We start from the raw sequence: 17,606 nt of genomic DNA, 5'->3' as shown, positions 1-17,606 counted from the left end.
GGTAAGGCAACTATTATTGATAACCCTCACAGAAATTCAATAATAATAATTAACTATGCGTTTAACCTTAGAAAAACTCTTAATGTCTGACCCCCCCACCCCCCCCCCAGAAAAAAAATCAAATAACAAATAACATGTTTTTCTCAGCCATGTAATTAATCTTTTAATTTATGTTTCTGTATATGAGACAAAGTCAAGACATATTCTAATCAATTATACTGGTTTTGTAGCTGTAATGTTCTTGTATGCAGGTAGTAGGGCTGGGCAGTATATCAAGATTTTTTTTAAAAGAGATATAAAATTAGACTATATTGTTCATATCAAGATGGCCTATGTTGTGTTAGAATTATACTTTTATGTATTCCAGTAGGTTGCACTTCTGGTGTTATTATTTATTATTTATCTGCAGTTAAAAAAATGTGCCTGTGAAACATTTGGATAAGTTTTGATTGAGAGATGCCTTTTTATAATTTACTTTATGAAAATAAAAGACACATTGACATAAATATTGTATATGGGAATTCAGCCTAAAAATATCTAGATATTTTTGGTCAATATCACCCAGCCTAGTAAGGCAGCACTTATTATAACCATCCTGGTTTTTAGCTCTATTAGATGCAATTTATTACTGACAGAAAACAGGTGTTTGTCAGCTAAAGAAATATTTTAAAAAAATCCAGGGTTTTTTCTAATAGGTGAGAAATGCAAACAATTATTCAATCAAAGCTGAAGATGTGACTACTACAAAAAAAGAGAAAAGAAAAAAATCTGTACTTTTAAGTCTTTCTGCATATTGCAGTAAACAGAGTTATGCACAATCAGGCATTACTCTCCAGGGGTTAATAGTTGAATCTTTTTATAGCTGCTGCAGCACAAGTGTGGCTGCCTGCACCAGTCCCAGCCTCCTCCCTGCACCCCTCCTCCACCTGACGGACACCCAGCGTCCCGCCACCTGTTGAACAGCAAGGTCCGAGGCATCTCAGGCCAGCTCTGTGAACGTTGACCATTTCTTCTTGGCATGGGTGTGTGTGTGTGTGTGTTTATGTGACTGTTTACAGCGAAACAGATGGATGGCGTAATTTTAACTTTGGACCTGGGCAGCGAGATTAACTGGGAATTGAAACACTGAATAATTTAGAGCGATGTATGTGTTTTACATTCATCACTTAAATATATAAATACATAAATAGTCTTCCTTTTTTTTGTAAATCCACTTCGCCACATTTCAAGGACATTCTGACTCACAATTTGAAAAAAAGCAATATTTCCGTTTAGCTTTATTACTTCATAAAAATAGCCCATGGAAATTATTAGCACCCTTGTACAGATTTAAAACTCTGTTTGGCTGAATGTCGGGTTCATCAGCGTCATCCATTACAACTCCTGCCTGCCTGTCCTATAAAATAAATGCAACTTAAGTTGCAGCTGTTAAGACAGTCACAGTTGTTGGAGCCATTTTTAGAAATAGAAGGGATGTAAAAACAGCTTATGATCTTGGTTCATAGGAAGGAAGGATTTGTAGAAGTACTGAGACCAGATAAAACCAAAAACAAGCTCTTTGGCATCAACTGGACCCAATGTGTTTGGAGATAGAGAATTACTGAGTGTGACCAAAGAGGAACATCTAATGTATAATTGTGGGCTGTTTTTTTTTTTCTTTCTGCAAGATCTACAGGATTACTTCATGCAACTGAGGGGCCAATGAACAGAAAAATTTAGTGTAAATCTTAGCATGAGAACACTAAAGAGGATTCAGGGGTGAGTCTTCCTGTAAAACAATAACAATGGACAATGGAGACGTCATAGAGAATATACATATTCAGGTCCGTCTCCAGACCTCAACACCACAGTAATATGTAGGGACAGCAGAAGATTTTAACTGAATCTGAATGATTCTGAGAGTTTCTGTAATCGCCAAAGGCATAAAAACCTGCAAAATAAACTCTGTGTTGAGTTTACCAAAGATGTCCTGCTCTGATGAGGGAGCAAAAGCTTTTTTATCCGTCAACGACATCAACACCAATTGTAAACTTTTATGCAACACGTTGTCTTTTGAAATTTTCTATAATATTCTGTTTGCATTAAAATGAAACTACCATCAAATTTAGAGACTGCACTTAAACGAGCATAGGATTAGAAGATAGAAAATCAACAGGGCTCTGATATGTCTTTTCTCCCACTCTACACACATTTGCAATGGATGTTAAGGAATTTAATTATCAATCAATTACATTTCTTCCTGCGATATACATATGCATTGAAATAGAGGCCTGTTTCTCTTATCAGAACCTAAAAATGGAAAGACAAGTGATGCAGATGTGTGATATCCCTTATAAGTAAATAAATGCTGATAATACTCGATAAAATACAAGTCATTTCTAGTGCACTTAATTAGGGAAACTTCTCAAGGCATATGAATGCAACTTTGGTAAATAAGGGAAATTACAGTACTGAAGACTATTGGGCTGACTCCAGTGTGAACTGTTTGTGGCTGCAAAGTGATCCGCATGCGCTAAAGAACAATAACTTCACGCCGAGCGCGTTTTGGTCCTTCATGGAAGAAATAGGCGTTATGGTTCAAAGTGTCCAACAGGCGTCTAATGTCGATCTAAAGGGACGTCCAGTTTCCACTGGAGTCACATTCCAGCAGATCAGAAACGAGACGGATTCAGGAGCACATATGGAAGTGGCTCAAATCTGACCTGCTAAAATCAGATATGGGCCAGATCTGAGCGTTCCCAATGGTTCTAAGCCTGTCCTGGTCACTTGACCCCCAAAAAATCCAATTTGGGCCACATTTGTCTGCAGGGGGAAAGGGGCCTTTGTGGTTTTATATTTTGCCATCATGAGTATTATCTGAGCAGGCTATCTGAGAATAACCTGCTAATAAGTAAATATTAGCAGAAGAGTATAAATCACATTACCTTTCTCATTGAGCATCTGCTGAGCGTTGCTTCCTGATCTTGTTCTGAAAAGAGAGCAGAGAGTAGAAATAGAAACAGAAAGTCTTTTAGCTTTAGAATCTCCACTCTAATTTCACAGTGATGTATTTCTGCTTTTCTGTGTGACGTCTCACCTCTTGTTCTGGTTGAACTTGCACCTGCAGTGGCCACCTTTGAAAGAAAAGAAGCATCACTCTTTTCTACGATGGCTGTATCTTTGAGCAATATCCAAGGCTGTTTATGTATGTTAACAATGATGTTCCTGTGTGTGTGTATCTTACTGAAGAGAATAGTGATGCCAATGAGACAGAGGACGGCAGCCAGGATGAGGCCTCCAACCCGCAGTCTGTGGTAGTCTGTACAAACAAATGGGGCTTCTCATTAGACAGCAAGCTAAAATAAACACTAGCAAAAGGGCCTGGCAGGATACACTAACTCCCCTACACATAATGTTCCAAACACTTATGGATTATGGTTAAAACATCAATAGCTGATGTTGCCAGTCATCTTCCATTATTCCACAATAATGATAAGAGAAAAGTGGATTACCAAATGTAAATGGATCCTCTTCCTCTGTTGGAGCAGAAATGAGAAAGGTTTGTAAGTTAATGAGGAAACAGAGCGAAAGGCGCAGAAACATCAACATGTGACATAGTGTAAACAGCGGGATAAGCACACATGGTGGCCTAGTTCTGTGCCTTTGACATACCTCAACAATAATACATTTTTAATACTGAACAACTGTAAAGACAAAAAGAATAAATAAATAAATATAAAACAGTGAAGTAATTACCGGCCTCCGCCTTTACAAACACCAGGGACATAACTGCAAGAGGACAGAGAGACACACATCACCATGGTGAACCACAGCCTGAAGCTGCTCACACTGGAACACAAACATGAACAGAGCTGCATGAAAATGCAAACATCTGCAGTTTCAGGGCCTCAGCTCACATATAATGTAAGGGTGAATATGGCTGATTTAAACCAGGTCCTCACAGCGATATATAAATAACAAAAAATAAAAAACAATACACAATGTTATTAAAAAGATTACTTCTTGGATTTGAATTTTATTTCCTGTTACTATATAGACTTTAATGAAATAAAACATTATTATTAAAACAGAGTAGAGTGCTTAGTTATACTTTCACTATTGTTAATTATTGATTAATACATCACCGTCTACATTTATTGGAAGCCCCGATAACGATGAGTGTAAAAATGTAAAAAAAAATTCTTTTTTATTGATGCATTTAGGTCACACTTATAAATTGAAACTATTTTTTCCTCACTAAAAAAGTCCAATTAAAAGTAGAATTTTTCTAAAACCTTTTTTAAACAAAAATCTTACATTTTCATCTTGTCAAACATCCTATAGAATAAATGCAACTACACTTTTTTATTATCTTTTTACTCTTTTAAATTGGTCAGAGGCTAAAGAAATGTTTATATATTAATCCATGATGTCCCGTTTCCCCGTCTATAAATATTGCATTTTTAAATGTGTTTATATCTACTCTTTAAAATGGGAACGGTATGAGAAAAGGTCACTTAAGTAAGTCAGATGTGCGTTCATGTTCATAATTCCGCCAAGAGAAAACAGCTGGCGGCCGAGACGTCCCCATATCTATAGTAAGAGTCAGATTAAACTGTTTGTACAAACTAGAACTGTGACAAATAAGACAGTCCTATAACACACTATTAAATCTTTAAAACTCAATGATGGACAACAGCAGTAAATTATTCTACCAGACTAAAAGAAGAAATTTAACTGTTTTTCATCTTTATCCTGGGATGTGAAGTGCTAAATGTGCCGTGTGTGCCTGATTGCTTTTTATTCATGTTACAAAAATAACACAACATTGTTTATTTTTCAAAAACGGTTTAATCCGCTCAGTAAAACCTATTTTTTAGAACACTGCTTAAATGCAAATATTCGGTCTTTTACTTACATGTCAAAAACACCAAAGAGCAGATCTTCGACATCTTCAGGCTTCAAACTGTTCAGATCTGAAAAAGACAAAGTTAAGTTTATTATGATACTCAGTAAATGAGACACATCACTGCTAAATACTGGATCTCATTAAAGGTACATAGGAATGTTCCATAGTTTTTGCATCAGTTGCCCCCTCTGGCCACAAGTTGAAAATGACACCAGTGTTGTGCAACATGCATGGGAGAAGAGGAACAGCGTCTGTCGCTAAGACTGGACAGGTATGGCGTCCACGCCCGGATAATATGACCGAATCTCTCTCTTATGAACTGACTAATGGAGCCTATAGAGGCAACTGCGGTAAAGAAGGGAAAAATCATTTTACTTGTCGGGCATTTGTAAAGGCTTGTATGAGAAAGACAAAAAGATATATTCACCCTTTAAACTTGCACAGTGCTCCTTTAATGTTATTGGCAGCATGAAGTGTGGCACTCTGCTAGGCTCTTGGAACAAATGCTCTAACCCCATAAATGACCAAATATAAGCCTTAGTAAGTGAACGTAAAATATTACTTGTTTGACAAATTAGAAAGAGCATCCATTTAAAGTTTATGATCTCATAAAATTGTTACTTTAATGGAACTCACTGGTTTCACGAATGCTTAATATAAATAAATATATTTACATTACATTTGAACGTTAGTTTATGGCTGTGCTCTTTCTAACAGGAACATTTTGCCGTGGGCCAAGCGACAGAATCAAACACAAAGTCCAGGCAACATCGGACCTGAGCTTTCTGTGTTTTCTGAGGAGTAAACATACTCTCACAAATTAAGAAGTCCAACTAAATCACATGGGCAGGAACTTCGGGTGATTTTATGGTGACAAAGTGATGAAGGACTCAGATGAAGCCTTAAATACCTCGTAGTAACTACTTTACAGGGTCTCCATTGTAAAGCTTCAGAAGTTTAATCTTCTTTGCTCCTGCTTCAGTGCCTCTGTCTGTCAGAAATGTTATCAAGGAGCGCTCAGGCTTTTAAAGCTTTTCTTGCTGTGCTATTTTAATCCTATTTTCTGCACTGCATCAGCGTGCAAATCGTGATATTCTATTAAAGGGTTGTTAGCCTGTAGAGACGTTCTCAGATCTATTGCCTGACGACTATGAATCCGTGTAACTAAGGAACAAAATGTGCAGTGCCTTGCAGAAGGATTTGCACCCCTTGAATGGCTCCACATTTCACCACGTTACAAACCCAATGTTTAATGGGCCGTTCTGACACAACAGTACGTTTTGATCTAAACCATTTATTATAGCTCTGGCTGAATATTTAGTGTCACGGCCTGGCTTAGGTCTGGACGATAAAATGAAAATGTACTGATACCAAAATTTACAATGATAACCGACTTCATTTTGCCCATGTTGGTATTTTTGGTATTAAAAGAAAAATAAATGTTTTTTTGGTGTTTTCTGGCTGTGTAAAGGTAGGCTACGCTCATGTCTCTTTAAGATGCTGAGCTACATGTACAGTATGTGGTCACGTGACTCCACCCCATCCAGTCTGTAACAAGCAGTGAAGGAGACGGTGAGGTTGGGAAAATGGAGGAAATTGTAAATGTTGAAACGATGGTAGCGATAAAGCTGGTCGAGGAGGAGCAGGAGCAGCCACATCTGATCTCTGGTCCAGCTGCACGATGGACTACATTAGTCTGACTATACATTACATCAATAATAAATGGAAACTACGCACCAGAGTGCTCGAGGCGACATATTTTCTAGCTCATACCAGAGAGATGGTCGGACAAGGTTTAAGTGCGTTGTTGTCTACATGCGACATCAAGGAAGAGGCCCTTCCTTGCTATTACTACTGACCATGTTGCAAACATACGCTGCTGAGCTCAATAGATGGACGAGAGCGCAGTGTTTTGGTGAACTGCTCAATATACCGTGATATTGATTTTAGGCCACGTCACCCAGTCATAGCCTTAGCTAGATGCTGAATGTCCAGCTCAGTATGAAGTCTTTTGCAGCCTCCAACAGCTTTTATTCTGCATTTAGCTCTATCCATCTTCTCATCGACTGTGGCCAGGTTTCCTGTCCCTGATGAAGAAAAGTATGCCCACAGTATGATGCTGCCACCACCATGTCTCACCGTAAGAATGGTGCAGGCAGAGTGAAATGTTAGCTTTTCTCCCCATGAAGCATTTTAAATTTGACAAAATAATCTTCCTCCACGTTTGGTGTGGTCCCTACATTGCTTGTTGAAACTTTATGCTGTTTTCCAACAATGGCTTTCCTCTTCTTTATTTAGATGTAAAGCAATGTTTTAATTTGACTTAAAACTGAGGGAGCATCACTGGAGGGAGCTGAAGCTTACAGTGGCGTCAAGGAGGCCTTCCAAACTTGAAGACTCAGGGCTCATTGAAAAAGGATGAAGGTTGTCAGGAACTATTAGGATCTTATTGCTTTAATGCCAATAACGGCTTCCCATTCATTATTGAGAAGATGATTAACAATTTCCGAGATGCCAATTTGTGTTTACTCTTGAGAAAAAAAAGACTGTTTCATGTCTTTTTTTATTTGAAATATTTTCACAGCTATATTGGCTTGCCTTTTTAGCACAGTAGGCTGACAGGAAGGGAGGTGGAAGAGGGGAGACCGGGTCGACCGCGTCGAGGACTAAGGACTCCGTACATTGGTCGCTCTACCTGCTGCGCCACCAGCGCGCCCAATACCGCTTCATGTCTTACAAACTTTTTGGTATAATGAAAATTGTCGGCGACTACTGAAGGCAATTATTCCATGGATTTTACTTAGGGTTATCAGAGGGAAGGGACTGAACGCAAATGCAAAAGCTTTGGTGATTTTTCGGCGTAAAAATTTGTAAAGCTATCACTTTCCTTTTGCCTTGTAACGCAAGAGAAAGTGAAGAAGATCAGGGGGTATAAACATTTTAGCAGGGCACTTTAAATCTTCTTGATTAACACGTGTCCTGGTGCTTCACTCAGGTTCCAAATGGATCCGCCCCCATGTTGACCGTTGCTGCGATGGTTGCCATGTTGTGGCGGCACCAGCAGAGGCTCCAATGTGAACACCCGGGTGACACACCTTAGGCAACAGTGATTTTCCACTTACTGCTCTTTTCCGCTTTGGGCGCATCACAGGGAAAAGCAAACTCAAGTGGGAAGAGACTCACACTGTCAGGTGGTGGAGAGGTCTGTGAGGAAGCAACACGTACAGCGGCAGAACTCTGAAGCTGAAAAGGCTGGATTCTAGGTCTGCAGAACTATCTGAACAACCCCCCCAAACACTACTTCAATTACATTTGTTTGTCTGTTGTGTGTTTATGTTTTATTTCTGCATTGTCTAGAATTTGTAGGAGTAAAATGAACCAAAACTGAGCCTAATAAGATCACAATAAAGGCTATTATTAAAGCAGAATCTCTTCCTGCTTGGCTGCTGGATGGAGTTTGGCAGCAGGGGCAAAAAAAAGAGAACAACAGGATGAGCGCTCCTCTCCTGGTGCCTCCCCACAGCAACCCCAGGCGACGCAGGGGGAATGCAGAGGACTGGAAGCTGGCCAGCGACCAGTAAAGAAAGACCGAGAGGGGGGAGACGTAGAACGTAGACAGAAGACGACGAACGATGAAGAGCGCACAGCAGGGGAAGTGGAGAGGCGCTTGTTAGGTGAGGCAGAGGAGAGAAACAGTCTCCTCTCCACCTCCACTAACAAGATCATATTCTACAGCAAATGTTTGGATAAGGTGTAGCGTGACAGGAAAGTGCTGGAGGCATTGTGTTAAAAGATAAAAGTCCAGCAGCTCGCTGGGAAAGTAGAGCGCTGCGTTGGTATGTGTCACGGAGCAGCTGTTTGCTTTCACACAAATCCTCTTTAAAAGACGCTTGAACTTAAATCGCTAGTGAACAGCTTAGGATACTCTAAGAAAACCTGCGTTTGTTGTTATGTATTTGTACATAGAGAGTGATAAATCAGGATACCCCTAAGTCTGCGTATCACATCTGGTGCACATGATGAGAACATCAATTTGCAACGTTGATGTTCTCATCAATGCAAAAAGAATGTGGCAGATCATGATTGAAAGACATTTAAAAGAACGGCAGACACGTTCAGGTCTGGATATCCAAGTTCACAGCAAAAGCAGACTGCAAAGGAGCTGCAGGATTTCAGGAAAACGTGTAACTGCAAAACGTTCAGTATTGGTCGAGTCATTTTTTCTTTTTCCTTTCTTGTTCTCATCCCAAAGTGCCCACCATATAGATTTGACTTTAGGTCATGTCAATATCATCCTGCCAAATATGCATTAAAGCAGTCCTGCAGTATTGCATTAATTTATATTACAAAGATAATTGTGACTGGATTATGCAGCTGGTCTTAAGGTCCTAAAACTCAGGCTCTTGCTACTGTTGATATGGAAGTGCAGGCCTGTACAGACAGAAAGACTGCAGAGCTTCAACTCTCAGCAGGTCTCTAAGAAAAATATAAAGGGCAGATTTAAGTTTCTAAGGCAAACCGTAGACAAAGACCTTCTAGAATGAAGTCTGTAATAGACTCGACCACGACGATCCCTGCATGGAGGTAGATTTGGTAACCTGTACCTGCCCCCTAGAGTCTACCACGACGGTTCGCGAGCACCCAGATTTTTGTGACAAATGAAACGCGTACCAACTTTAAAAGAAAAATGTAAAGTAAAAGGATGCCGTTACAAACACAGGGACTGAAGAAAACCAAGAGTCAGGTCAGGGGCAGATGAAGAAAAACAAGAAGCTGGGACGATATGCTGTTTTCCCCATAAGAACGAGTCATCTCTCATCATCTCTCAGGGACCATACAGCCATTCATCCTTCATCATTTTGTAACATTTCAAATCTCACACATTTTAGGGCTTCTACCTACTGGGAAATACAGCATTGTTTCACACTAAAACCCCCCTGACACATGTATGTGCTGAATGTTGAAAGCATTGAAACGCTTCTGAATTAGCTTCCAATCTTGTTTTGTGCTCCATATAACTTTATTCTAAAAAATGGTTGAATCACTGCTGATGGCTCACATCTAAAGGGAGGTTTGTTTTACCACAAGACCCGAATCCTCCCGTGGAGAGACAACTCCAGCCGCGCCTGTTGCAGCAATAAAGACCGCTCTGTTCTGGCTTTGTCATGCTACTCGGCCAATCTCTGACTGGGTTTTGTTTTCAGCTCTCACAACAGGACTTTTCCTTCTTTTTCATAAATCGCCATCTTTCCTGCTACACATTTCTTGCCCAATTTAAAAGCTGAAAAAGTGGCTATTTGTTTAAAACCACTGAAACACACTGATTTTCTGCTTGATAAGCTTCTGTCGCCTTTCTCTGGCTCCACACTCTGTTTAACTATCTCTTTTACTGGTTCCTCTTTTCTAAAACAAACAAACAAAAAACACTTGTCCACATCCCTGCACTTTGCCCTTTTTCCCCTTCCCTCCATCTATTCAGCCGTTTCAAACCATTCATCCATTACAATACAAACTCCAAGAGGCAAAGCTTCTAGGATTTCTACTCTGAGGCCAATAATCCATTTCTGCAGCCACCCACTCGTCTTCTCTCTGATATCAGTAAAGCGGCACAAACTGTCCGGTGGTAAGTCACCCATACGGCCACGGATCTGCAAGCTAAACTGGTACATCTAAACTCAAATAAACAAACCTGTCTTGCTCGTGCAGATCATACAAGCTGAAACTTGTTGCAGGTTTAGAAACCTACTGTGTTCGCCAACATGAAGCTGGTGTTTTTCCTAAGGCTGTCAGAACTGGTGGTCCCGTTCTGACATTTTAACCAGATTGTCTTCACTGCTGGTGCCGCTGGTCGTGACGGCTCTGTGTTGCCTTTCAGAATTGCTTCAAACCAACAGAATGATGTACATTGTTCTAAGACATGCCAATAGATATGAACAAGGATATGGATGGGGTGCACGCTGACAGAGAGAACAAATAGTCCTGGGAAAGCACAATCACATACATATGACCAGCCCTTCACATCGGTTGTATTGGAAAGGATTTTATTACAGTCAAACAAAGGCCATACTGTGCAAACATCACAAGCCACCCTATGTATCTCTCACTTTTTCAGTCATGCCCCACTCAGGCACTTTCCTTTCTTTGAGTTGCTTTATTTAAGCCTCTAAACTATGACTTCAGAGCAACTCCGCCATAAAAACAAACTACACACTAGAGATGTGGCTGGTTTCTGTTTTTGGACCTCTTTGAACTCTCAAGCTGATTAAACATGGTATGGGAAGATATAAAGAAAACCTATAGCCTATAAAATATTTTATTTTAACTTTCCAACAATGAGCTGTCATTAATTATTTAAACTGAGATTAAAGGTGACGTCACAGCATGTCACAAGCAGTTATTATAAAACATGGTTTTGATATTTTAAAGGCAAATTAATCACAGTGTTGACACTTTACGTCCATGTTTAGCTTGGCAAGCCTTGCTTAAACGGGAGTCCTTGAGCTCCAAAGAATAAAACTGTTCATGTGTAAGGTCTTGACACAGGAATGGATATTCTTGTTTTTCTTATTTGTTTTATTTAGGCCTGACAGTTTATTAGTGGTGCATGACATCACTTTGATAGTTTTAACTTGAGAGCAAAGCATAAAAAACAACACAGAGTGGTTTAAACCTTTTGCACAGACCCAAACACTGAATTACGTTTAAAACTGCCAGCTGTGTTCACAGTTTACAGCAGCTTTAGTTTTCTCAGGCTTTCAATACTTTTTTTGGCAAAATGTAATTTGTTCCAGTAGACTTATCCAGGTGTTGATTGCTTGCTACAAGAAAGGTGGCATTGTTGGTAACGTAGTTGTAAACGAGTTTAAATAAAACCCTGATCCAGCTGAGGAAATGTATCAGTCAGAGGTGGCTGAATAACTCACAATGAACTACCAAAGTGTTTGGTTTGGTAGGGGCTGGGGTTCACCATATCTTATGTCCATAACCATCCTGAGTGTTACAGAATTGGAAATATAAAATAGAGCAGTTTTCTACAACTTCTCTTCAAACTGTTGTGTAAATATCACGGTACAGAACCACAAAGTGGGACAATGCTATTGACCTTGTTGCCGACTCTAGCTGTGTCACGCCCGCCGTGGTGGGTAATGAAACAGCGTGGCCAGAACAGCTGATGGTGTCTACAGCTGCTGTCAGAGCCTTGAGGACATATCTGGTCTGGCTTGCTCAAAGTAACACTACCTCTATGTAGACATTTAGAAACGCAGGACCTCAGACAAACGTTTGGTCTTCTCTTTTTATGTGTGTAATTTTGTTTATTCTGGCTGACCATTTAGGGAAAAAAAATGCTAGTCTGTGCTCTTGTTGTGACGGAACCAACCACATATTCTACAAGCATAATTGCAAAATGATTAGAATTGATGCCATTTTAAATTTGCAATCAATAAATTGTAGGCTAAAAGTAAAGATTGAGCCCAGGAAGTAGGTATAAAATGTCAATGAGGCACAGGATCAATTCGCAGCTTCTGCAACCCACGGTATTATTTCATATCCAAAAAAATTGGAAAAAAATAGTTAATGTATTAAATGGTGACTTTTTCCTCTTTGCCATATCTACTTTTGTATCTCTGTTAATTTTGTACTGGAAATCGAATCATCTGCTGTGGAACGTACTATACCAATCCTGCGAGGACTCGTACATACCTATCATTAGGATATTCCTTACCCACCTTTACAATTGGTTATTTAAAATCAATCTCTATACTTACAGTCTACTGTAAGTCACTGTGATACGCAATGGTTTCATTGGATGTCATAATCTTTCATGCTTCATCATAGTCAACTGGTCTGAACTGGAATAAGAACAAAACAATCAATAAATAGGATGTTGAGAAAAAAACACAGCACCTGTTTAAATAAATGTAAGATTTAAGTCCAACAACTAAACTAAGTGGTAATAAAATGGAAGTAGGGATGGATGAAATGGTAACGTGAGGGTACAAATGGGCAAAGAGGCAAATTGACCCAAAGCCGTGAAGACCTAATTGCCCGGTGCCATTGGCATAAACCACAGCCTGTGTGCTAATACATCTGGTGTGTGCAGAGCATGTCTGTCCAGCTTGGAAGTATTTATCCTACCCGAACACCCACATGTTGAACAGCCAGGCACGTGTGTTAGTGTTCCTGCACTACAAAGGCAGCTGTCTATTTGCAGAGGCATTTTTAATGCCTAAATTAGCATCGGTGCGTTCCAGGGTGTAACACGTCCCTCAGGGAACACACATATGTACATACGGAGACATTTGTGTTGTAGACTGAACACACTGACCTCTGCCTCTAGGATTTCTTTGATGATTATGTTGGTTTTAATTAGCGGAGGAGGGGAAGTACATCCCTTTATTCAGGAACTACAGCTTTCATAGCAAAAAGGGATGACCGTAAAGTCTGGAGACTTGTCAAATATGCAACCTTGGATGCTGGATACCAGCTAATCAGTACCGACCAAAGATGATTGACAACAAAATGGAGCAAATTTCATTATTCTTAACGTAAAAACCCAACAGAGATGGGAAGAAAGAAGTACAGCATGAGGACTCACTGGAAGTGGCGCGTTAGCGTATCAAGTGAACCAAAGAAAAGGAAAGTTCATGAGAAGTCCTAACATTTTTAAAAAAAAGAGGGAACAAGAGAGGGTGCGTACGGAGGGGAGGAATTCAAGCCTGAGGGAAGGAGAGAGGCAGGAAGACGAGGGAGCGTGAGGCTGGGAAACCGAGGGAAGGAGGAGGGACACATACAGAAAGCACGAGGGAGTGCAGCATAGTCTAACCATGAGTCACACATGGAAACCACAAGTCCTAACAACAGACTTCATGCGTCTAGGTCCACCGCCATACTCACAGACTCAAGAGACTGGAGTCCATTTGTAGAACGTTATTCAACCAGAGTGTAGTTAACAAAAGCCTAACTAACCTGCTCAGTCTAAGATCTGAATCAATGGTTACAATATTAAGAACGTTATCCTCGGACATTTACAGGTGCTAAAATTGAAAGGATTAGCTTTTCCTCTTTGGAGCAGTGCTTTAAAGCTCTGAGGTCAAACAGTGAAGGTCACAGCCATGGTGGCGATGTAAAATCAATGCCTCCTTATTGAGGTTTCTAAATTTGTGTTTGTGAGCCTGCGAAGCGGCACGTGGCGAGGTGAGGCGAGAGTGGGTGCCTCTGAGCTCTCTCTGTTTCTCTCCTCCAAAGCCAAAGTGTTTCTCTCGGTTCCTCCTGTTGTTTTCTCTGAGACCTGTGATCATGTGAGGCGAGGTGAAAATGAAGAGCTAAGTCTGTCTCATCTGAGAAGGAAGAAATACTTCTGTCGCCTCAAACCAAACCCCTAACTCCACCCTGCTTTCCCTGCTGCTCTTTATTTCAACATTAGAATTAACAGCACGCTTTTTTTTTCACCAACCAAAAATATTTCTATAATATTAAACATGTCTTGCTATTTTACACGTGTTCAGTTACTCATATTTCACATTTGAGCGATAAGCAACGCCATTGGGTCAGAGCTGCAAACATAACTTATGATGAAGTATGCTTAAGATTAATGATTGAATTGCGGACTCTACTATTGGAAATTCCTTTCTTTCTTTACATTTGCACGGTCCGTTTCAGCAAATATGGCTCACAGATAGACACTGACAAAGTAAATATCATTATCTACTCCTCTAATTTCCTTTGGTGCTAACAAAATGTGCCAATATGTAGATGACATCTTTATCAGTACTTAATTGTTTAAATTTGTTATCAGGGTTCGACTGAGGAGGAGTCTTCTGTCACCACGGCTTCACCAACGACTCCCGTCCCCTTGTCCTGTTCCCAGGCTGCCCTTGTGGCACTTGGCAAACAGAAGTCACCACTGCGCTTATCAGCTGGCCTTCTGTCTCTCACACAAACCAGACAGCACTGTGTGCTTTAAAAACCAACCAACCATATGGCCACACTTAGAGTGATTCATGAGGTTTAGGAATTAAATGTATCCAAATAGATCACATTGAATGTTTGTTAAAAAAAAATCACAATTGTAGTGTATTTAATTTCAGAACAGCCTCTAATCTATTGGGATTCAATGAGTGCATTAGTTCATCAGGGGGATTCCCAATATATCACCATTTACATCGGTATCGGCCAATGTTAGAGATTTTCCAACAAAACGATATTGGTCTAATATGTAATACTGGGCAGATGTTAATAACCAATATTTATATCTTCCTCTGCAGGAGTAGAAGCAGACTCCAAGGATGGGATCTTGTACTCTCTTTTTCCTCTACTCTATTTTTGTCACCTTTTCTTCCTTTTAGCATTTTTTCTCATCTATTTCTCTTCCTTTCTTTCTCTTTTGCCTTTCTGTTTTTGTGTCGTTGAACATGAAATAGTCCCAGATTATTAGATAATAAAGCCTTTTGCAGATATATCTTTATCTATCTATATATAGATAGATATATAAATATCTATGTTTATTGATATATATACTCCACTTGAGATCGATTTTTCTACTCAAAACAGTGTTGGGTAATTTTCTCCTTTATAAATTATTCATTCAAATGGGTTTAGTTGTATTCTTTACAGCTACAGCAACGTGTAAGTGAATATGGACTGAAAACAAAACCGATGGAAAGATGTAAACAAGACAAGAAGCATATTTGCATCCAGTTAAACTCTCTGATCACTGATCATCGTAGCTCAAGGAAAATCTTCAATATTTCCAAATCTTGATCAAATCTGTCAAATGTAATTCCACCATATTAATTATGAATGTCAGCTGATGAGCTGAATTTGTATACCTCTAATGATGTCATTAACACGGACACAAACAAAGCAGAATTAGCGTTTTTGTTCAGGGACTGTTTAAAATCCTGCTGTGAAAATCAATATTTTATCACACAGCAGTGTTATATTGTCTGTGTGCATTTATTACGAGAAAGCAAAATCAAAACTGATATATTTGCTGTAGGACACTACAGCAAATTGTCACTGAATAAAAACTTTCAGTCAAATATTAAGTTTTAAGGTGTCACTGTCCTGTAAAAACAACAGACACATGGTTTGCAAAGCTCACTGGTGATTTTTTTTTTAATATGAGCTAAACGTCCAGGACGGTATCACTCAGCCGACAGCATGAGCACTCAAAATAAATAAATAAATCCTGTCAGTTACCTTGTGAAAGCGTTTACTTATAGGGTTAGTCAAGGAGTGTTGGGGTTATAACAGTGCAAGTCTTGTAATAAAACAAAGCCATACAATGCAAATGACTGATGATGCTGAAGTTACTAAATAAAAGTGGCTTTTTCAAACTTTTTTTAAGAACTTGGGCAACAATTGTTCCTCTTTAGGTAAAAACATGCAAAATACCTAGACTGAATTATTCTGAAATGAATGAAGAATAGTTAGGAGACAGTTAAAGATTTTTTAAATATCCAATAAACCCCTTTGTACATTTTGGAGAGCTTTTTTTGCCATTAAAACTACTGATTAATTATTCTTTACAACAACGCTTCTAGTTTTGTAAAACCAGACTAACAAAAAAAAGGGGGCAAGGCTTAGAACATGGGGGTCGCCCGGGGAACCGCCACTGCTGACGCGCGTAGCTCAGTGCGCGCACGCGGTCCCACACTGGTGTTCTCGAGGGAAACTATGGACAGGACGGAAGATGTGAAAATTACTTAACGTTACATTTCGCTGTTAAAAACGTGTTATAACCTGCAGCTGGAACTGTGGCGATAAGCGTTTTTGCTAGTGTTTAGAACAACTGACCGAATCATTTCCAAAACATTTTTTTTTTTTTATTAAAAAAAATGTTTTTCTATGTTTTTTGTGTTAATGGCAAAGATGGGTGTGTTATTCGCGCACGCAACTTATCTAAAAGAGTTTACCACGCCTATTACCCTACCGGTTTCCCCATAATGGAGTAAAATGTTCATTTGTGAGAGGAAAGAAACAACATGGAGAACACAAAGAGAACACTTCCAGGCTATGAGAGAACAGTTTTGGTCAACACTTACCTTGTAACTGGTTAAAGTGAGCAGCGGAAAGCGCAAGCAGGACGGATGTCTGTGCGTGACTCTCAGAAGCAGCGTACACTCTCCACTGCGCGTGCCCACGCCCACCCTTCAACACTTCCCTCCGACACTCAACAGGTTGGCTGGCTTTTTATTAAAAGAAAAAAAAGAAGAAGAAGAAGAAGAAGGGGGAGTCGTATTCATAGCGCTGCTACGCTACAGCCTTGTTGAAGACTTTCTGATCCCGGGTCGGTTTCCGCTAACTTTAGAGCCAGGCTGGCTGTCAGCAGCGGGGCGGGAACGCTGATCCAGAGTCAGCCCCTACAGTCAGGCCAACAGCATCCGCTAACGCGACCTAGTTATACCATTCACGTTTAAGGGCTTAAAACAATAGACACCAAGATTGGATTGAAACCGAAAATGCTTTTGAAAAAAAAAACGCACGCTGACAAATTTGTTAACTTTTAAATAGTGGCATTTATTTGAATTTTGACATGCATTCAAGTTAGTAACATTTATTTCCCCAAACTCTTTTTTTGTAGTACAATAGCGGACCCAATAAAACTAAATTTATCTAGAATTACTCACACATCACCGAGTGTAATGGGCACCATAAAATACATGTATTTATTATGATTAGCCTTCATCATTTTCTAAATATGGCACCTAGCATT

The 17,606-nt window shown here is 39.7% G+C and overlaps 1 protein-coding gene across 1 annotated transcript; it reads right to left on the bottom strand.

The window, feature by feature from the left end:
- Nucleotides 1-2,868: 2,868 nt before the first annotated feature.
- On the bottom strand, nt 2,869-17,072 carry LOC118556263 (phospholemman-like). Its single transcript, XM_036129048.1, has 7 exons — nt 16,936-17,072; nt 4,898-4,955; nt 3,736-3,768; nt 3,492-3,515; nt 3,224-3,298; nt 3,077-3,113; nt 2,869-2,968 (listed from the first exon to the last, which is right to left on the bottom strand). The coding sequence occupies exons 2-7, from the start codon at nt 4,929-4,931 to the stop codon at nt 2,884-2,886; spliced, it is 288 nt and encodes a 95-aa protein (XP_035984941.1). The 5' UTR covers nt 4,932-4,955; nt 16,936-17,072; the 3' UTR covers nt 2,869-2,883.
- Nucleotides 17,073-17,606: the final 534 nt, after the last annotated feature.

Source organism: Fundulus heteroclitus, unplaced genomic scaffold, assembly GCF_011125445.2.
Source record: "Fundulus heteroclitus isolate FHET01 unplaced genomic scaffold, MU-UCD_Fhet_4.1 scaffold_132, whole genome shotgun sequence".
In the NCBI taxonomy this organism is placed as follows: Eukaryota; Metazoa; Chordata; class Actinopteri; order Cyprinodontiformes; family Fundulidae; genus Fundulus; species Fundulus heteroclitus.
This window is presented reverse-complemented; position numbering and strand designations above follow the sequence as displayed.

Coding starts and splice junctions, on each gene's coding strand:
- LOC118556263 (XM_036129048.1), bottom strand. CDS start 4,931: ATGTCGAAGATCTGCTCTTTGGTGTTTTTGACAT. Junction 3,516..3,735: donor GTTTGTAAAGGCGGAGGCCG/GTAATTACTTCA, acceptor CTGCTCCAACAG/AGGAAGAGGATCCATTTACA. Junction 3,114..3,223: donor TGGCATCACTATTCTCTTCA/GTAAGATACACA, acceptor TTTCTTTCAAAG/GTGGCCACTGCAGGTGCAAG.